Source organism: Rhamphochromis sp. 'chilingali' (genome assembly GCF_963969265.1).
Source record: "Rhamphochromis sp. 'chilingali' genome assembly, chromosome: 6".
In the NCBI taxonomy this organism is placed as follows: domain Eukaryota; kingdom Metazoa; phylum Chordata; class Actinopteri; order Cichliformes; family Cichlidae; genus Rhamphochromis; species Rhamphochromis sp. 'chilingali'.
The window spans coordinates 18965950-18988179 of NC_137933.1; the positions used below are offsets into that span (position 1 = coordinate 18965950).

General features: G+C 38.9%; 1 protein-coding gene across 1 annotated transcript in view; it reads right to left on the reverse strand.

Annotated features, from left to right (window-relative positions):
• The window catches only part of LOC308398709 (ephrin type-A receptor 6-like), a 74532-nt gene that overhangs the window by 43228 nt on the left and 9074 nt on the right, over window positions 1–22230 (reverse strand). The window contains exons 2-3 of the mRNA XM_080885482.1: window positions 21752–21820; window positions 15157–15221 (exon numbers count right to left, since the gene is read on the reverse strand). Of these exons, the coding sequence (XP_080741608.1) occupies window positions 15157–15221; window positions 21752–21820 (134 nt within the window). The remainder of the gene's footprint in view (window positions 1–15156; window positions 15222–21751; window positions 21821–22230) is intronic.

Genomic DNA, 22230 nt, shown 5'->3' on the forward strand with positions numbered 1-22230 from the left:
AGTTGTAAATTTTCATAACTAAATTTATCTGAGATTCTCTCAAAAGTATAGCTAATAATATAATGTGTAACTGTGTAACAGAAGTACCGTAATGTAGCTACTTCTTATAGTCTAGATCAGGGGTCGGCAACCTGCGGCTCCGGAGCCGCATACGGCTCTTTTGTCCTTATACTGCGGCTCCGGGTGGTTTGGGAAAAAAATTAGAAGTATTTAGCTGAAGTGTATTTTATTTGTGTTTAGTTCTTTTTTTAACTTGTAGTTCTAAATTGGAAGATTATTGTGATTTTGAAATATAAAAATAAAATTATACCTTATTATTTTTTCATCGCTCAAAATAAGCGTCACACTCGCGGAAGCCGGTGTACCCGCCGAAACACCGTGCATTTATCGAGACTTTCGAACCCAGGTAGGCCAGTTATGGATCTTTGGATCCACATTATGTCAGCAGCTGTTCTCCACCATGAACTATGTTAAAAACAAACACCGCTCACGCCTCACAGACGACAGCTTACAGTTCTGCGTAAAGATGAAAGTGACTTCGTACAGCCCCGATTTGCAGACGCTGTGCACAGAGGTTCAGGACCAGAAGTCCCATTGTAAACATACCACGGCAGACTCGACGATGTTTGCATGAACATGCTTTATAGCATCTCTTTATTCACCACTTTTCACACACGGTTGCTGTACGCATACAGCCGGCTGTAGCTTTGCAGCTCACAGCCCGACACATACCAACACCAGCATAAATGGCACAGACGTTAAGGCGGCGAGACGTGATTGCGGGTGCCGCTAAGGGTGGCGGCTCACAACAGTTTTTGTTTGCTGGATCATTTTAGTTCAGCTGGGTGTCTTTCCTTTTGTTATATTTCTTTAAGAGTTCAAAATGTGTTAATTACATAAATAAAATGTAATTTTCTCTGTAGCACTTCATGGATTTCATAAGCAACACAGCTTAGTTGCTCTGTGGATTCTTTTAAAAAGCAGTTAAAAACTTTTCTTTTCAAACAAGCCTTTTGTTGATCTACATATTTTATATTCTTTACATTGTTTACATTTGATCTTTTACATTGTGTATAATATCTATTGATTGTATTGTTTATTTTAATATTTGTGTACAGCGCTTTGTGACTGCCTGTCTGTGAAAAGCACTTAATAAATAAACTTTACTTACTTACTTTAGTTGTTCACACAAAGAATAAAAGTAAAAAAAACAATATATACAGTGTTATCTTCATTTTAGATTTCAAAAAGTATTTGCGGCTCCCAGTGTTTTCTTTTGCGTGGAAACCGGGTCCAAGTGGCTCTTTGGGTGTAAAAGGTTGCAGACCCCTGGTCCAGATATTTTGCAAGCAAATGGAAAATAGGTGCAGTTATTTGGAATAGTTTTCCAGGCTTCTTGAAGGACATTCAACGCTCTTTATTTGGATTTTGCCCTTTGTTCTGTTTTCCTTCAATGATGTTGAGGTCTGGGCTCTCAGGAGCATAGTCCTCAGTTTCTTTTGCTGCTTTGGCAGTTTGTTTTGATTGTCTGTCATTGGCAGACAAACCTTTTTCTAGACGGTGAATCAAAATCTGATGGTACATTTCCTCATTCATAATTCCATCATTTTTGACAACATCCCCAAAACCACTGGCACATTGTACACATTCAGTGTTGTAGCCCTCTCCCGAACTCCCCCATACAAACATCAGAACCCTAAGAACCCAGGAACATTTTGCACTGCACTGCGTTTCAGATCTGCACTGTTGAACATTATCTCTGTCTTCTTTCTGTCTCTATCTTTTACACTTGTCTGTTTCATAAAATGTATTCATGGCACAGACAAAAACCAATACAAAGGTGAAGCGTTTGACAAGCCTCATCTTAGCACTGTATTAAAGACTTTCTGTTAACAATACCTTACTGTGGGTCCTATCAGAAGGGAGACAAAAACAAGCGGCTTTATGCATGCCTTATGGAATAGTGGGGACTTTACTGTATCTCCTAGATAAGAGAAAATGCATATATATGCGAGAGTTGAAGAATTCTACAAAATAGGGCATTTCATGTTGGCCAGATACAATGGTTCTGGATTGGAAATAGAGGCTTTGCAGAAATCCCTGAATTTGGACAGCACTTCTACACAGATTTCGACTGCAAGGGAGTCACTATCCAATAAGCCTCACTCTGGAAGCCTCCTCTGCCACTTCTTCAAAGGGTGGCGGGGCTGAAGCTTCCTCCATGATTGCACACTATTATTTCCAGGTCACAGACCAGAGCGTGGAGATCGTGAGAAAGCCCAAGTGTCTACACTGAAAACACTCTGTGGCTGGTTATTGATTTCACACTTCGCCATTATGTAAAACTGTATCTGTGACATCCACAAAATGGGGTGTTCAAAAAGAAAAAAGAAGTAATATGCAGTGCTCCTGTGTTGAGAATTTGATATGCATACATTTTAAAACACACTCACACATATCCACACACACAGGCAAGTCACAGATTAAGTGTTCTCAAATATAAATAATTAAACAACACTTTAACCTTGACTGGAGTGTGCAGAAGCAATTAATCTTCTATTAATTAAGCCATCTAAATAAGTAGAGCTGGGCGATATATCGAGTTTTTAAAACATATCGATATATTTTTATACGAGATATAAGATGTGACAATATCCTTTATATCGATATAGTCTATGTTACGTTATAATTATAGTTGTGGAACCGCAAGTTTGCCTCTCTTTCGTCCACTTTTGTCTCTACGCAACGTTACTCCGCCTCGCCTTCACTGAAGACAACTCCCCCCCTACCCCATCGCTTCACGTGCAGGCAGCGACAAGACGGACACGGCAAATCTCCGTTAACGAGTTACTGCGCATCGCCCCATGCGTGGGGCTGGACGGCGTCAACGTGCTAACGAGCTAAACATGCTAACGAGCTAACCGCGCTAATGAGCTAACAGCGCTAACCCTAAAATCCTTTCATTCTCTCAAAAGTTGATAGCGCGCCTTATGTATGAATTCTGGTTGTGCTTGGTGGCCGCGAACCGATTTTATGTGGTACACGGCGTTCAGCAATCTGTCAAAAATGTTTGAGTACGACTTTGGTAAGCTACGGAGCTGCACCGCTTGATAGATTGTCGGCGCATTACGGCTACCGAGGAGCTTCGCGGAGTGATACGTACTGTGCATCAACGTAATATTACCGTATTGTGTGTGTATAAGGACCATAAATGGCACCTGTAAGAGACGTGGTTATGAAGCGGATTTCAAACTCCAGGCTATCAGTCACACAGTAAAACTTGGGAACAGAGCAGCTGTAAAATCTGTCTGTCTTTGTTATTACGCTCAGCGTCTTTTAGTTTACATTTTGACTGCACAATTGTGAGCTCTTTGTTTAGCACAAAAACAACCTTGTTTTCTTTTATTTATGGAGCATTATTATTTAATGAATGCTCATAATTTAATTTTGAGTAATTTTTCATGTACATCTGTGCTGTATGTTAATAAAAGTGCCTGTGTGACATCTGGGACACAGCTTTGACTAAGAACTCTTTTTGTTCTTACTTTATGGCTTAAAAAAAATATCGAGATATATATCTTATATCGCCATCCAGCTAAAAAATATCGAGATATGAATTTTGGGTCATATCGCCCAGCCCTATAAATAAGCTCTATGTGACACTCATGGGCCAAACGATTAATCAATCATATTCACTCCCTCTTTCATTTGGACCTCTGGCCTCCCAAATATGTTGTGCTTGTAATTTTATAAGGGGACTCTGAGGTAATATTAAGATGTTTAATGATGCACAGACATACCCTGTTTGTTACGTTTGCATGAATATGACCTAAAAAATAAAAAATAAATGTATTTACTCAGGAAAAATCCAAAATTCACACATTTCCAGTAATGCTTCGACTGCATCCAGTTGCAAGGCCTCTGCAGGACTTATGCCACATGCCACTGAATCAGTCACTTAAAAGATTTTGAGCAGACGTAAAGACAAAGTCGGGGAAGTTTCTTCACCATACACGGTGCTCTGTATATCCTCATTACATTGCCCTCCTTACAAAGCTTAAAACAGAAAGTGAGTATCTTATTACAAGAAGCAGACTTTCTGGTTTGCATAAGATCAGCATTAAGTAATTGGAGTTCCATTATGCATACAAACGAGAGAAAATGGTGATTTGTCACTCCGTGTGCCTCAGTGTTCTAAAATGCACCCTTGGGATGTGGCATGGTTCAGTGCAGGGAAAACAAAAATGCAAACCCTGAGTTTGAAAGATGAGCTGCAACCCACGCTCTCCGAGGCAATCAGATATGCACCTACTAATCGCTCTGCCTATTAGTCCAAAGTTTAGCAGACTGTGGAATGCAGAAAGTAGGTTTTGTGTACAAAGTGTAGATCTAATTAATGTACCGAACTCATAGTAATGCTGCAGTGTGAGGGAGCAATACAACAATTGCCTCATAAAAATGCTCGCTGCTGGCTTAGTAGTGAGGCGGACCATACAATGAAATACTGATACTTAGTTTGGGGCTACGGCATTTGATTTCATTAAAAATGCTCTCGCTTTATATGAAATACAACTGAAATCACATTTATTGTCATCACATCGAGCTTGATGCTAAAAGACCTGCAACTATTACACATGTGGCTGACTTTTAGTCCTCCAGATACACCTTCTCCAACTCCAGCGCCTTCAATCTGCATACAGATAGTTATCAGAAGGACAGAGGAGGATGGAAAACACCATGTAATACTTCATCACTATTTATAGCAAGAATCGCAGTACCTGTTCAGGCTTGAGACAGACAGGCGCATAGCACCTGCTCAGTTTACATGAATTTAGTATGGTGGCCATATCAATGTATTCAAGAGTTTTGGGGTTGTGGTTGATGTACCTTTAGAAATAGTTCTGCTCAATTACATCCATAGGAATTAATAATGTTTATCGGGACTGTGCAGCTGAACAGCTCATAATGTTTTAAAATGTTCTTGCTATCAATTCTCTTAAAATTAACAAATATAAAAATATGCAGTGCTGTGAAAAAGATTTAGACAAAGATTACCTGAGTGATTCACAATATCATCACATAAAGATCCAGTTTTTAAATGATGATATGTTTTTTTAAAGAGAAAACAAGCAGTTCAACTTGGATGTTGTCGGTGCAGGTGTTTGAACGCAACATTTTATTGATGATACTTTATCTGAATGAGGACACCTCAGTGAGGACAGCCGTGCAGGTCAGTTTAGCTGCACAGTTTGTGCATGTACACGGATCAGCCACAATAAAACCAAAGGCATGTGAAGTGAATAGCCAAGAAACCCTGGGTAATAGCATTCATGTTGATGTTACCTTAACTTGTACAACCTAAAAATTACTGCAAACTCAGCATACTACCCATTTCCATGTTACTCACCGACGGTTTTGGCCTGCCCAGCAGGATGGTATTCAGGACTGGCTCAAGGAACATCAGTAAGTGAGAATGCTATCCAGCCTCCAAACTCCCCATATCTGAGCAATGGAGTCTCCACCCCACCATCCAAAATGCCCACAGGATGTGCTGCTGTTAAACGCAGTCTCAGGCACCTACTAGCACCACCCCAGGGGTTCCAACTGCTGGGAGCTGTTTTTGTGAGAGCTGCTGTGCACAACATGAATCAGTGGGTGAGGCTGGGGCTTGGTGTATATCCCAATATATCCTTTCCAAAGCCTGTCCGGACGATGCCTGACGAACTATTCCTATTTTTTCGGTTAAGTAGTGTTCGCTTCCTGCTTTGACACACCAATGATGCATTACGACACACTTTAGCTCTCGCTGCAACTGCTTGAGAAGTAGTTGAAAAACAATTTGATTTTGCAGCGATGTTCAGAATGGAAAACTTGCTACGTTGGGTTTTTTCTTTCTTTCTTTCTTTCTTTTTTTTTGCTTCCAGCAGTTTATGTACTGAGCTCTTGACAGAAATTTGACAGCTTGCTTCAGATGGAACTTTTGCCTTGCAGATACAAACATCATCTTTCAAATCAGCTGATGGTTGGACAAAGACCAGGCTTACATGCATGAGAAAAAAGTTTTCTTTTTTACAAATGGTGGAGTGAACCTCACCTTTGGCAGCATATTTTTTTTAGAGCCAACTAAGTCGTTAAGCACTTAATTAAGCTGGAAAATTAAACATTCGTTGCAGATTTATTTCTATTTAATGTCCTCAATTAGAAGTAGATCTGGACCTTTCCTTGCCAACATATGGCTTATGTAATTATTTAAGTCAGTGATGGCAAACTTTGTGAGAAAACAGAGTGTACAAAGTCATAAAAGCAGTGGAACAAGAAGTTAATGCTGACAAAACCTCTTGAATCACTGGAGAAACGAACAACAAACAAGGAAGTTTTACCACTTCCTTGGGTAAAACTGTTCCAGCTTCTCATTAATACAAGTATCTAATCAGTGAACCAAATAGCAGCAACTCAGTGTCTGAGGTTTAAATCAAACATCAGGGTGAGGAAGAAATGTGATTTAAGTGACTTTGAACATGGTTGTTGGTGCCAGATGGACTGGTTTGAGTAATGGTTGACCTACTGGTGGCAGGTCTTTGCTTCGACCTGTAACGGTAACTCAGATAACCAAATGTTACAACCAAGGTATGCAGAAAAGCATCTCTGAATGAACAACATGTCAAATCTTAAAGCAGATTTGCTACAGCAGTACACAGAAACCTGACACTGCAATTCATATGGGCAGTTCACAAACTTAGACAACAGAAGATTGGTCTGATAGGTATTAATTTCTGCTGCAACATTTGGAAGGTAAGGTTAGAATTTAGCATAAACAATATGCAAGAAGAGATCTATCTTGCCTTATATCAACAGTTCAGACTGTTGTTGGGGTAATGGTGTGCGGGATATTTTCTTGGCACACTTTGAACCCCTCAGTACCAACTGACAACCGTCTCTTCATGATCATCAGCTACAGTGTGTCCATCTTCTGATGTCTGCTTCCATATCACAAAGTTCAAATCACCTCAAAATGGTTTCTCGAACATGACAATGAGCTCACTGTACTCAAATAGCCTCTGCTGTCCTAGGATATATACCTAAAGCCCTCTTCTGCACACAATTTGATGGTACATGCTGAAAATGATTCAACATCAATTATTGACTCACTTCGGGCCATTTTATTGCCAAAACAAAAAAATGTATATTTCAGACACCCCTTCTCCAAGATATTTTTAGTTACCTAGAGGCAATGTTGTGCAACAATAGTAAAAAACAAAACAAAACATAATAATAGAGAAAATAATTAACTCATGTATCATAACTCAACTATGCAAGAGCAATAAAAACATCAGAAAAACTTCCAAACATCTCAAAAGATTATGAAACAAAGATCTGAAAAACATTTGAAACATATTTACATATCTGTAAATATCTACACAGAGGTGCACATTACACTTTGTACGCATCACTTTGGTGTATCTGTGCACCCAGGTACCCTACATCTTCCCTTGTTTGACTCCATTTTACTCATATAGTGCAAAATCACAACCTTTATTGCCTCAAGGTGCTTTATATTGTGAGGTAAAGACCCTAAAAAAATAAAGAGAAAACCCCAAGGAAGAAACTTCCAGCAGAACCAGGGTCAGGGAGGGGTGGCCATCTGCCCCGACCGATTGGGTTGTCATATTTTGTTGGCCAGAGTGATGCATTGTCCAAGAGGAGATCTTGATTTGAAATGGGAGCTGTGGGCCTGCTTCTTCTTCTTCTTCTTCTTCTTCTTCTTCTTCTTCTTCTTCTTCTTCTTCTTCTTCTTCTTCTCATACTTTCGAGATATACCACCATTGGTTCGCCCTCTCTTCTTGTTTTCTTTTTTGGACTTTTACAGACAATTTGGAATTTGGGACCATGTTTTCACTTGCGTCTACATCTGGAAGCTTCCCAATGTAAATCTCAAAATTGTGTTGAATGCCTGATCCTTTTGTGATTCGGCGCTATATAATTAAATTAGAATAGAACAGAATTGAACTGAATTGTTCCAGCAACATGTGAAATGTGCACAAGTACATGACATTCTCCCACAGGAAATATCCCTCATCGCACCATATTGCCCTGTCAGAAACCTTCATAAAATCTGAGAAAAAACCCTTTCTACAATTTCATATGGTCACTTATTTACAGTATTTTTTATTTACAGGTCAATTACAAAATATTCTTACGTTCTTGTCAAACCATGTGGTCATGTGACCATGCGTCAGAAAAGGATGCCCCACCATCAAATGATGCTCGATAGTGACTCCCACAACTTCCACTGCACTGAAATTTGATGCTTTTTCAAACACTCTTGGCATAGTTTAAGTTCATATGTACTGAGCACAAGTCTTTAAAATCTCTTTTCCCAGGGCAACACTGTGCTGTAGAGGAGTAATAAAGTGAATGCAACTTATAGCAGTATTTCAGATGCTCTAAACATCTTTTCTTTTTGATAAGAACAAGTTTATTGATCTTTGGCCACCTTACCAGACTTTTAGACAGAATTCTGTCATAGTCATGGGTCCCTGTGTTTTGAGTTTTAGAAAGTTTATAGTTCCTTTGGGGTTTTATTCTTTAGTTCTTGTTACTTTTGAATTCTTGGTTCTGTCTACATCTTCAGTATTGATTTACATTTAATTCTTTGTGTTTCAGTCTAGTGTATCCCCCCAGTACCCTTGTTAAGTCTTTGCCCCCCACCCCCATTTGTTACTTCCTGCTTTATTTTGGTACTCCTTTGTCTCTTGTGCTTTGTTGAACTTTATTTCCTCCTTGTCTCGTTACCTAGATTCTCTTAACCTGTGTTTCATTTTGCCCCAGCTGTGTTCATTTCTTCTAATTGCTCTCTTGTGTATATATATAGAGGTGTCTTTCTCTCAGTCCTTCTCACAGTGTCTTATTTTACTTCTGTATGTTTTTGCTGCCAAAATTGTTAGAGTCTTTTATGTTGTGATGTTTTTAGTCGGGTTTTTTGACTTTTCTGTCAGTTTAAATAAAGGCATCTTTTCAGTTTATCCTGTTGCCTTAATATTCCACATTTGGGTCCTCCTCCATGACAGCTACACTAAGAATAATACAGAAACAAACTGAAAATGTATCTACAGTGTAGGCTTTTGTTTTTTCTTTTTTTTTCTTTTTTTTTCTTCCCTTTCTTTATTCAAATCAGGCAACAAAGTATATATCTCCTTTACATTGACATAGTTTTTTTTTCCTCCCATTTTCCCCTTTTCCCTTCCGCTCCCCTCTTTTTCCCCTTCCCTTCCTTCCTCTCCCCATCCTTTTTACATAAAATATAATTACCATTATATAAACAATCATAAACAATCATATCTATGTCTATACATACACATTTATTATCCCAAATAAGTATATTCAAAGGAGGGAGAGAGGGGAAAAAAACAAAAACAACAACAACAACAAAAAAACCCCAAAACAAACGAATCCCCCCCCCCCCCCCCCCAAAAAAAAAGAGAAAAAAAAAAGAAAAAGAAAAGGAAAGAAAAAAAAACAACAACACCTGCGTAGGCCCATAGGCTTTTGAAATGCCTCCACTAGGGTGAGTATTTATTCCTTCATTTTTTCCACAATATTTCTGTATATCTGTTTCAAAGTTAAAAAGACAGAAGGATACTAAATAATGAATAAATAAAGGACAACTATTTGAGTCACTGCAGAGAAGAAACCAATTGGGTACAACCAAAAAACAGTTTATAAAAGAACAGAAAGACAAAAAAAATTAAAGGTAATGGAAGAATTTGAGAAACTCAAGGGCAGACAAGTGGGAAGCAAATTGTGAAACTACCTGATAAGAGAGACATAAGACTGCATACGGGAACTAATAGGCGGGAACTATTAGGAAATTAGAGGTGGGAATAAGACGAGGAGAGGAAGTGTAAAAAAAAAAAAAACTACACAAATAAATAAAACAAAAAGTAACTTAAAGACAGACAGGGAGCCCCAGAATGTAGAGACAAAGGAAAGTTAGCAGAAACAGTGTAAATTATTATTATTATTTTTTAAAAAGTATAACAAAAAAACCCCGAAATCATAAGAAATCCAAAGAAGCCGATTTTAACCAAATATGAAAACCAAAAATAATACATAACCTGCAGTTATCCCAGCTTTAGCCAGCATAGGCAATGGCTGCACCATGGAAGGAAGTACAGAACTGATTTAAACTTCTGGCTGGGTTTGTATCTTGGACTCAAGCATCTAAATGCCCCCGAGGATTTTTCTTTCTTTTTTTTTTTTTGCCAGTGCAAATAATGAGTCACTTTTGGCCATTTTCACTTCAGCTCACTTCCAAGGATATTTTGATATTGGCAGCTGTGATGACTGGCATCATATTCTCTCCAAATAAAGGAGCAGGTTAGCTGGTATTCCTTAGCTGTTAACAAGGAAAGATAATTTAATGATTGTCAAGATGGGGCAGCAGTTTTTGGTTATCACATGCAATGTTTTTATTTTTGGAAAACCATCCATGTTTTAGTAACACATCAACAGGAATTTATGTAATTAGTGCACAAAGTCAGAAATAAAAGTTAATCTGGAGTTTCCCTTAAGGTGAAAATCAGAGAATAAATAGTTCATGTTCATAGGTGCTGAAACATTAAGATAAATGACACGTGCACACATGCACACACCTAACGACACTGCACAGACAGATAGCATTGTATTAAAAACAACGGAGGCGGCACTCAACCTGGCTAAGAGATTTGAGGTTTTGATTAAAACAAGGCAATTTGTCATTGTCAGACTAAAGGGAAGGGAGAGAGTGGTGTTATGAAAATGTCATTAAATCTCTGTAGTTTTGATGAATTATTGATTTGATATGAATCTAGGTGGTGGAGTTTTGCTGTGTTTTTGTTCAACCAATTAATGGCATTGCTGGTCCCCATAGCAAAAACGCTGTTTAGGCTGCGTGCCAGGGAGGAGAAGCTTTTTCAATATTGGTATTTGGCCCTGAAAATATCTCAGCCTTTTGCTGCTATTTATTAGTTTTGCTCGAAAGGATTTATTACACTTTTAATAATAGCCTGAAAGCACAAACAGCCCCCACCCCACAACCACTTTGTGTCTTGAATTAGACACGAAGTCATGAAAAAATTATTGTTGCTGCTGATGGTTGCTCAGTCCCCGATGAAATATTTGTAAGAATGAAATCTACAGCAGCGCTTCTCCTTCAGGCTCAGACCTAAAAGAATCATATACTGCAATTAAATTAGTTTAATCTCTAGATATTGTAATGGCTTGTTTGAATCTGTATTCATTACATATAAATGTTGTCGCATATGTTCTATAAACAACAAAAGCCGAGAAAACCAGATGGTTTAATAATCAACATACGTGAGAGAATTAGATACACATAACAAACGTGAACAATGCAGTGCTCACACTCCCTGGACACTTCATTGGATATGCCAAACTGTTATTGGGTAAGATCCCCTTTTGCCCTTTAGAACTGCTTTAATTCTTCACGACACAGATTCAACAAGGTGCTGGAATCATTCCTCAGAGATTTTTGTCCATGTTGACATGACAGCATCACACAGTTGCTGCAGATTTGTCAGCAACACATCCATGATGCAAATCTTTCATTCTATCGTTTTCCAGTCTGCTCTGCTGGATTGAGAGCTGGTGACTGTGGAACACAGTGAACTCATTGTCATGTTCATAAAAACCAGTCTGAGATGATTAGAGCTTTGTGACATGGTGTTTTATCCTGCTGGAAGCCACTATTAGAAAAATGATAAACAATACTCAGGCAGCCTGTGGCATTTAAACAATGCTCAGTTGGTGCTAAGGGACCCTAAGTGTGCCAAGTAAATATCCTCCACAGCTTTACAACATCGCCATCAGCCTGAATTGTATGATGCAAGGCAGAGTGGCTCCATGCTTTTGTGATGTTTAAGCCAAAATCTGACACAACTACCTGAATGTGCCTCCAAAAATGGTCTTCTGCTGGTGTAGCCCATCTTCTTTAAGGTTTATTTTATTGTGCAGAGAACAGAGATGGTATTCTGCATAACAATTGGTTATTCTAGTTACTGTTACCTTCCTATCAACTTGAAGCAGTCTTGCTTCTCCTCTGACCTCTGAGCCAGAAAACTGCTGCTCACTGAATATTTTCTCTTTTTCTGGCCATTCGCTGTAAACCCTGGAGATGGTTGTGTGGGGAAATCCCAGTAGATTAGCAGTTTCTGAAATACTCAGACAGCCTGTCTAGCACCAGCAACCATGCCATGTACAAAGTCACTTAAATCTTTCTTCCCCATTGTGATGCTCAGTTTGAACTTCAGCACGTCATCTTGACTATCGCTTCATGCCTAAATTTTAATGAACGCGATATGATTGGCTGATTAGATATTTGCTTAAACCATTTGAGCAGCAGGTGTACCTAATTAATATCTAATTGCGTAAATAAATTAAATCAAAGGAAGAGTGGACTTCTACATGTTTACTTACTCATAGTTACGAGGTATAAATAATAATGTTATATATGAAGCTTTAATAGTGTAATACTTTAGTATTTAGTCTTTAGCAGCTGTCCTGTGATTTTTAACTGCACGAAGACACCAATTTATTTATTAATTTGAAGTTTGTCTTTTCATTTATTTGATAAATCAAGAGAGTTTGGTACGAAGTGGAAGTGGGTCAGAGGAGAGCTGCTCTTTGACCATGTATTTGAGAATGGACATCTACTTTTCAGCAGACCTGTACTTATTTCTTGATAGACTGGCTCACGATGCACCTGCTCTTAAGTTATGTTGTACAAGACATCTAAACAGCTATAGGGAAATTATAGGGTCCTTATATTTTTTTGATGCTGAAACACGTTTCGCATTTTAGCTCTAACTTAAATGTATTTGTTGTGTTGCTAACTGCATTAACAGTTGGGGAAATAAAGCTATTTTTATATGCAGTCTCTCTTTTTTTATAGGCAGTGTAATTGGATAGCTGACTCAAAAGCTGTTTCTCAGACAGGTGCTAACTGTTCCTTCATCGGTTGAGCATAAATTAAGCCGTTAAGAGGTCTGTAGATGATTCAAAGTGTTTATTTGTTCTGAGAGGTGTTTCTGTTAATCAACATGTGGTCAGAGGAGACCTCAGTGCAAAGCAGAACAATGTGGAGTGGCCAAATTAGCAATTTAGCATATTTTGAGGGGAAAAAAATATGGGTGATCAGAGCAACAGAAAAAGACAGCAACAGAAAAAAAACAGTGATGATCACAGGATCTTTTCAATGGTATGTACGCCATTATTCAAGTCTGTCATAAAGGAAATACAGAAAGTTCACTAAACTAATGACTGCTCTCCCTAGCAGAAAAGACAGATCAGGCTTTCCAAAAAGACAAAAGCTGAAAATAGGGGAGCTGTTTGATAATGGCTATAATTCCTTAGCCTCTCCAACTGAAACTGAGAGTCTGCACTTTAAACTTTTAAATTATGCCTGCGTTCAATAATATATAGACCGAACTGCACTAAGTTTATTTCTTTAAATTCACTGAAGGTACTTTGAGTTATCTGATTAAAGGGTTACACTTCCAGTTTTGAGTGAAACTGCTTTTTCCCTGTGGAAGCTTCTTTGAATAGAAGCAAATGAATGCGATGTAATGATATTCCTGTATCGCTTAAGTCGCAGATGTGCACACCCACACAGTAATCAGAAATCCTGAGGATGGATCAGATTTCTGTGCGTAACAGTATCCCTGTTTCTTTTTGAGAAAACTGGTACACACATTCTGCTTTCTCCAAACCAGCTCAGACGTGTGAAATGAGCACAGCGAGTTTTGAAAAGCTGCCGACAGAAACGGCTGCTGTGTTTGCATCAACCATACTGCTGATGCAAACACAGCTCTCATGTCTACTGATTTTCTTTAAAGTGTGTTGATTTTTCCGTCCCAGCAGCAAAATTCACACATAATATTTATTATTAGTATTATCATTACTACTAATAATGGCTAGACAGCCTTCAGAAGTCTGGAAATCATATTGTCTGGATTTGCCAGGATTTTTTTAAATGAGGTGTTACAGATTTATTATTCAAAAAGCAGAATTGCAGAAAAAAAGAGTACTTAGATTTTTTTATTTAAATAATTATTGTATTAAAAATGCACAGATTGTATAATTAAAATATATTTAAAGTACATGAAGTAAACATGCTCCTTTTCAGAATCATATACATGATATCATTGGAGCATCATTTTTGATTAAATACGTTAAAGAGTGAACATCTCTTTAATGTTGCAGCTGTTGATGATTTTAATTGCTGATTGGTAGGTAGCTTGATCTATAACTATGCAATTAATCTTAAAAAAACAACAACAACAAAAGCAAAAGGAAGCATAACATGTGAATGTTTTTTTGTTTTTTTTAAAAAAGAGCATGTACATTAAACAAGTACTTAAGTAAATGTATTCAGTTACATTCTTACTGCTTCTACCCATGCTCTCATCTAATGTCGTTGGGGGACTAACAAAGGTCTAGTCCGGTGGTTTTAGTGTAATGGGTTCATCCGCATAAATGTCAGAGCCATGGTTTGCAGCACAATATCGCACTTTAATGAGATTATCAGTGTTGTACACTTCACCTGTCAGTGGTTTTAATGTTGTAGCTGTGTGTGTATGTCCAGTACACCCTTCTCATATAGGTGGTGTACTGTGCGCTCCTGCATGACATCTGCCACACGGCTGACCTGCGAGCTACGCTGTCACTTGCTGTCCACCTCCAATCCACTTGTTGCCTCTGAGTCAACCTTCCTCTAGGGGCAAACTTAGCATATGTTCTTAACCCCTGCTGTGCTGTGTTTTGTGCTCCCACAAGTCACCATATCATTCTTCAGTGGATGTCACATTGCTCTAACTGCTGTCAGGAAGGCTGCCGTATAAAACACGCCGCCTGATGCCCACAGGATTTTTTTTAATAAGACACAAGAACTTGTCTCCTGTCTTCATTTGACTCAAATGCAAGAAAATCTAGTCTGCTGTGGCTCAAGTTTTCGATTTTGGACAAGAGAGGTTCAAATTGTAGCCATCATTGGTCTACCATGTAAAAAAAAAAGGAGGGGGGGGTATCAGAAGTTTTTTTTGATCAATAAAACCTTAAACAGTTAATAGCCTTAATTCAAGAAATACCAGGGTCACTCACCCCATTGACAGGATAAGTCTTCCAGTCCAGTTCTCCCAGTACCGTTGTGGTGTCCAACAGAACCACTAGATAGGGCAGAGTGGTGGAAAAAAAAGAAAAGGTCTCGTAAAATGAAGGAGAAAAGTTAGAAGTGAAAGAACAACAGCATAGATGCAAAGAATGACAGGATAGAGCAAAAAGAGTAAGAGAGCGAGTGTGTGAGAGAGGTTGGATGGTGAATTTAAAAAGAAGAGAAATGGAGGTGACAAAACAGGAAGAGAGCAGACAATAGTTATCAAGCTGTCAATGAGGAGCTGACAGAAGTGTAAGGCCCTTATCAAATTCAACCACCTATGAAATAACAGCTCTTAGGAAAGTCCAGCGCAACACCAACACAAATCTGCTCTCTACCTCGCTGAAGTCTGGAAAAATTAGTACTCTCCTTCTCAGAGGTCAGAGCCAAAGAGGAATAAAGGGGACAGGTGGAAGTATTATCAAACTTTATTTAACTCAACAAATCAATAATTAAGATTAAAATTGTAATAGTTAAAAAACTACTTCAAGAGATATATGGTCAGTGTGGGATCATTTATGAATTGTTCAGTAACATGTTATAACATTTTCCTACTGCATTACGTTTTAAGTGTGATGATCTACTAAACGGGACAGGCAAAAAAAAAAAAAAAAAGAATTCTTAAAAATGTCGAAGAAGCTCCTTTAAGCAATTACTTTGATGTTCCTCCACCTATAAGAAATGACAGAAGGAGTCCGAACCACAAAAGAAGCACGTATTCTCGGAAAAGTGGTTGCAGGAGGTGAGCTGGCTTCAAACAAATGATGAATGCACAGAGATGTGGTGCAGAATGTGCCGTGAAAATCCCACTCTAGCGGACAAAAACAGTGCCTTTTATATGTACGCAAACGCGCGTTGCAACTTCTTATCTGGTGCGCGTCTTTTATTTTGACAGCGAATGCGCACCTGCGGACCACTTATGTGCACCCCTGTTTATTAAAGCCCTCAGAGCTCAGCTGCTGGGTCGCTCTCCTCGTTGTGACATGTTTTTGATGCTTTCCAGTTTGGTTTTGTACACCAAACAACATTGCATACACCAGGGATGTCAAACATTTTACACTGTGGGCCACATACTTTGATGTTAAGTGGGCCAGACGAGTGAAACTCACCTTTGTGTCGGTGCAACAATGTTTAACGATACATTTATTCCCTGAGATATCTTATTGGGAGTGAAAGAAGTGCAATTTCAACAGCATGTCAGTTTGTCTACATGATAAAGACATGTTCCTGTAATAAATGGAAAACATCTGTCAGCATGACTCTTTGGGCGGAAACAATAAGAAATTACTGTGTAAAATTAGTTCTATTAGCTCATTGGACAGACTGTCCTGTAATCATAAGTAAACATCCTGTTTTTTTTTTCTTTTTCTTTTTTTGGTTTGTTGGTTTTACTGTGGATTCATTGTAAAAAGAAATAAAAAAAAAAATAATAATAATTTCAAAACATTCTCAAGTAAATAGTGAAAAAACAGGAACTTTTATGCCATTTACTTGTTCATCTGTTGGTTTTTGTAGTATAACTGAGTTTGAGGGAGGTCTTTATCTGTCAAATGCTGTAAAACTTACAACAATACAGTCAAAAGTCCAAAACTTTTTATCATCCTTGTTCCAAAGCCCTCCAGTGGGCTGGATTGGGGTCTTTGCTGGGATACTGACCCTCAAGCCTTATGTGTGACACTCCTGGCACACACCATTTCTCCACCCATGGACTCATGTGGACTACTGATTGCTGATTACACAGGTCCTTTCTCTTTTTAATTAATTTAAAATACTTTTTTTCCTAAAATGGCATTCCCGCCTTTGTAGTGTATGGATTAGTGTCCTCTTCATGCACCTCCTTGTAAAAACAAAAAAAAACAAAAAAAGAAAACGCAGAATTTGTGTATAAGTTGTGAACATGTTAAAAATCTGAAGAGTTTTGGTGCTTGATAAGGCAAGTGGCGAGATCCCCGTGATTTCACGCTGAAAGGCACTCACATTCCCTTCACAGTGTGCTTCCATACTTCCAATTGGGTGCCCATTAATTTCTTCTTTGGCAATATTTGACAACGTTCACAAGTGTAATGTATTCAGTGATGGTGACCCATGGCAGCACGGAGAGCTCTTGCTATAAAAAATAGCACGGTAAAACAGAAACAACATTTTATCTCATTTCTGCAAGTCTTTACAACAGTTCTCCCCCTCCAGTCAAGAGCATTAATCAATGAAATCCCATCTATGGCTGTGACATCATCTCTGTGAGTGCACAGTCACAGCGCCTACCCACAGGCGCACTCACTCTCTATTGTGAGTGAAAAAGAAAGAGATAAAGCCCACCTCCGACACAGTGTGTTTGTTCATTTAGCTGTGATCACATGCAAAAATGTTAGCAGTATGACGTCAGGTCAGTCCCTTTGCTCCTTTGCACATCCATTATGGAGTCACGCCAAGAGTTTATGCTCTAATAGCTAATCTGACTCAGCGACCATTTGAAAAGACAAAAGCACGGAGCAGTCTGATTTCAGCATTAGTGTTAGTGGTGGTGTTTTTGCATGAGCATGTTAACAACAGTTTATTTGTGTGAATCCACGGCTGCATTGTGTATACAAATGTAGCAATCCCTCGCTGTCTGCACTCTGGTCACGGCTCAGGCATGAAGAGAGCCATTATCTGGCCCTTGCTAAGCCCCCTGAGCCAATTTGATATGATGAATGTGCAATTTCCTTTGTCTCCACACAGCCAGTTAATTACAATCTCTATCAATAAAGTATGTCCCACTTCAGTGGTCGACATTATAGACCAAAGAGTCACATCTTCAGACGACCTGTCACTCTAGTGTACGGTGGACTTTGCCAAATCTGGACTAATTTAATGGGGTTGTGACTGTTTTGAGAACAAGTTAGATAACCAGAGTAGATACACTTTGAGGGAGACTTAATGAACCACTTTAGTATTTACAGAGACTTCATTTAGCCTTGATTCCCAGCTGGTAATTAAGGTCTGAATTATAATAAGGTGGCCTTGCCTCTGTTCAAAAGGAGGACATAGAGAGATGTAGGGAGGGAGCCTGTGAGACAGACCAAGGGAGACAGAAAGATATTGATTTGGACCAAATTAGAAGAGTCTTTGATGATCATGAGCAATGTTCCACGGCACGTTTGGCAGCACAAAATTTTCCAGTAACTCCCTTCTCTGTCCCAAAAAGTTGATTCTGTTCAGCTGGACGCAGCGTTTTCAGTGGGAGAAAAGTTTCGTCACTCATCCAAGTGACTTCTTCAGGCTCAGCTGACTGCAGTCCCTTCTCTGTCTGTCTCTCCTTCTGTTACACATATACATAAAGCCAAGCGCACACACAAACATACATGCATAGCAATGTGGGAATGAAACTATTAACTTCCACAACTATCTTTTGAGCCAGGAAATAATGGTCCAAGACCACAGTGGAGGCAATTTGATACACCGTTTTTGTTTTTCACGCAAGCACAATTACACTGGTAATCACTTATCAGGAGTCCAAATCACATTAGTTTTGTCTGTGCATTGCTTTAGAAGCATAATAACCTGAAGCTGGTTTTTTTTTGTTGTTTTTTTTAAAAAAGGTTCTGCACTATCGGATTATTGCAGAGGCACACTTTGGGAGATGTACGGTGTGGCTCTGCAAAGCTTTTGGGACAAATCTCACTGCAACATAATGAAAGGGTTTGATGGCTTACAAGAGCTGTCCCTATTTGAAGGCAGGCTGTTTTGAGTATGTTCTGTAATTTTAACCATTACGTTGATTGGTTACATTTCCTTTCATCGGCCAATGAAACCTTTGCAACTGGAACTGCCATTCCTGTAGCCAGCTATTCATACCAAGGTAAAGGGCTGTATATCATCAGACAGGACATTCAACAATATTCTCCTTCTGAAATCAGAAACATGCTCTAATATTTCTGTATGCTGTAACGCTTTTTTATGCCATAGCAGATGGTCTGAACGGGATCAAAGGTGTGATCGGGGACTTCTGCTTCTAACAGTAAAACAATATCCTGTGTAATGATCTCCCGTGTCCTTCCTTTACCCGAGACACGTTGGGTGTCTGCACATTACAGGAGTTATGTTGCAGGCTGTTTCATATCAGAGGTTTCCTGCGGAGTTCAGAAGTGCCATGGGGCTGTTTTTCCGAGAGTCGGTCCTTGTTTTAAAAAGGCGATGTGATGCACATTCCTTTCAGTGGTTTCCCAGTCTTTCACTAATCTACAGGTGACAGTAACGCAACAAGACACGACTAATGATGACAAAGGCAGGGGAGAAGAACACTTCAAGCTCATGAATTTTTGAAAGAGGCTTTGCAATTGCTTGATAAGTAAGGAAATACGCATTTACCATTTTCTCACTTAACTGTCTGCACCTTCCTTTGAAGATTTCCATTTACAAGAATATCATCCTACACTTTTATGTTGTAAAGAACTAAAGAACCTCTGTTGCTTAGCCTTCTTTGACCTCTGATTCTTGTTGTCTAGTAAGTGCACAGACCAGAAGGGTTTGGTTTTTTGTTTTGTTTTTGAAAGCCTAATGCAGAGACAAACTGTGTTTTAAGTAGTAGTTTGCAGAATATGTCTGTGCATATATGCATGCGTGCATATGTGTGTGCGTGTGTGTGTGTGTGTGTGTACTCGCAGGTGGTTCATTAACACTATCTAGACACTGAGTATTCAGGATCCCTAAATATTTTAGGATATGTATATAAGGTATGAGGATAAGGATACTCCACAAGGCTGAGCTCCACCAGGGTGACAGACAGTTCTATAAGGACCCCTGGCTTTTTTTTTGTAGTTTCCTGGATGTGGTTAGAGAAAGCCACTGGGAAAAAAATGAATCATTATTTTCTATGAGATGATAATAAAAGTGGACAGCAGCATCTAATTCATCTGACTCTGAGCACAGATGATGCAGGTTCCTGAAAAAGTCATTCCAGCGTCTGTCTAAATGTTACTGCTGATCAGATGAAATGATCCCATAGAAAGGACGACATGTCAGATACCTGCTTCGTAAAATACAAAGCAGATCAGTGGATAAAGAAAAAAAGAGTTTTTAATTTGGTGAATATTTCATTGGCAGTAATTGTACCAGATGCTAGTTTCAATAAATGATTTGAGTACGAGCCATTTATCAAGGAAGAACATTTACTTTGTTCTTTGAGAATTTTTGCATTTTTATTTTGATTGATCAGAGGAAAAAAAGGGCAAAAAAATGAACTCAAACTCCTGGACTCACTGTCTAATCATAGTTTAACCAACACAGGTAAACACAATGTTTGCCTGTCACACCGTGGATCTCTTCACAAGCTGAAATCATGGCTCCGTTGCAGCTTGACCTTGTGGCCTCTTCTTGTTATGTTAGGTTTAACACTTGTTTGAAAGCTTTTAATCTGCTCTGTTTACGGACAACGAAATTCTATACAATTCAATGTTTTTGTACATTTTTTATAAAGTGCCCCGAGGCAGCTGCTGCTGTGACTTGGCATTAAAAAAATATAATGTAATTGAATTGAACTAAACTGAAAATCATGCCTCACAGTAAAATAAATAGAATGTAGAAGTATACATAATCTTAAAAAGAAGCAGCAGTGACAATATTAGAAAGTTTTTACTACTTGTACTGTGCGATGTGCAGTGTGTACATGTGTGTAATCGCCTACAGTGGAGTCGGTGCTTTCACAAGGACATGTGTGATGGAGGCATGGAGCTCTGTAGATGAGCTGCTCCTCAGTCTTTTAGGTGGTTTGTGTTGACCTTCATCCACCACACAGCAGAGGTTCATACAGGAAGTGGGTTGAATGTTTTTAGTGCCACAAATTGTGTTTATGTCTGGGGGGTCTGGTTCACCTTCACCGTGCAATTATTGTTGTTGTGTTATTCTATTTACTCCATTTTATTCTATTTGTTATTTTAATGCTGGCCTTGGAAACAGATTCAGTTCTTTCATTTTTTTAACATGTTGAATGACCACCTAACGATCTGTCGAATTCCTTATGATCATCAGCTGGACAAATGCTGCACTACATAGTGGCACAGCTGGTAGAATGGTTGTGATGCTGAGATTGTTCAGCTCAGGGCAGTAGGCTGTCTCCCCTATAAGCACCACTACTGTGTTTCCAACTAACTTTATAATGGCACGAATGGGGTTACAGTCATGGGTCAAACGTTTGGAGAGCATTGGGCTCAACATTAACCCTGTGAAGTACCCTTTACTTAGAATAGAGTGAAAGAGGTTGGTCAGAGACAAAGTTTATGATGCAGGTTTTTGCAGTTTGCTGACCAATTTCTGAAGAATGATGGTGTTTGATGCAGCTCTCTGAAGTCCACTGACATAACGGTTTCATCTTTTAGTTGAGGATGAGATGAGAGGTAGGCAAAGTTATACGTATCTAGCTTAGTGGTAGAAGATGCTTCTGATTTGTGACAGGGCATGCTTCTCGAGAGATTGATTGATTGATTGATTGATTGATTGATTGATTGATTGATTGATTGATTGATTGATTGATTGATTGATTGATAATACTTGTGAGATGTTCCTCACCTGGCATTAAGACCAATGTTGGGTCCTCATAGGGTGGGGTATTCAGTTGAGGAGACTTGCTGGTCTGGTCTGTCAAATGGGGAAAGAACTGAAAAGTGTCAGACAGCTTGCAGTCATCACTGGGTGGTCTTTTTGTCCATCAGTTTATACTTAAAACCTTTCCATATGCTGTGGGATGGTTTGTTGTAAAAATAGTTCACAATGTGCTCATGTGGCTTTGAAGTTTTCCCCATGATTCAGGCTTGTTTGTCACTTTATCTGACATCTGCATCCCACTCCCTGAGTGGTATCCTCACACTGCTGTTTATCCATGGCCTCAGGCTAGGAAACATAGGAAACACCTAAGAGGTGTTTTTATGTTAACACATTTTCTGTGCAAAAGTTTATGTAACTAGGGACTTAACCAGCATGTACCTCTAGGCCTGATTCTTCTGCAAACAAATCCCACTCTGTGTTATCAAAATTGTGCTGCAGCACTG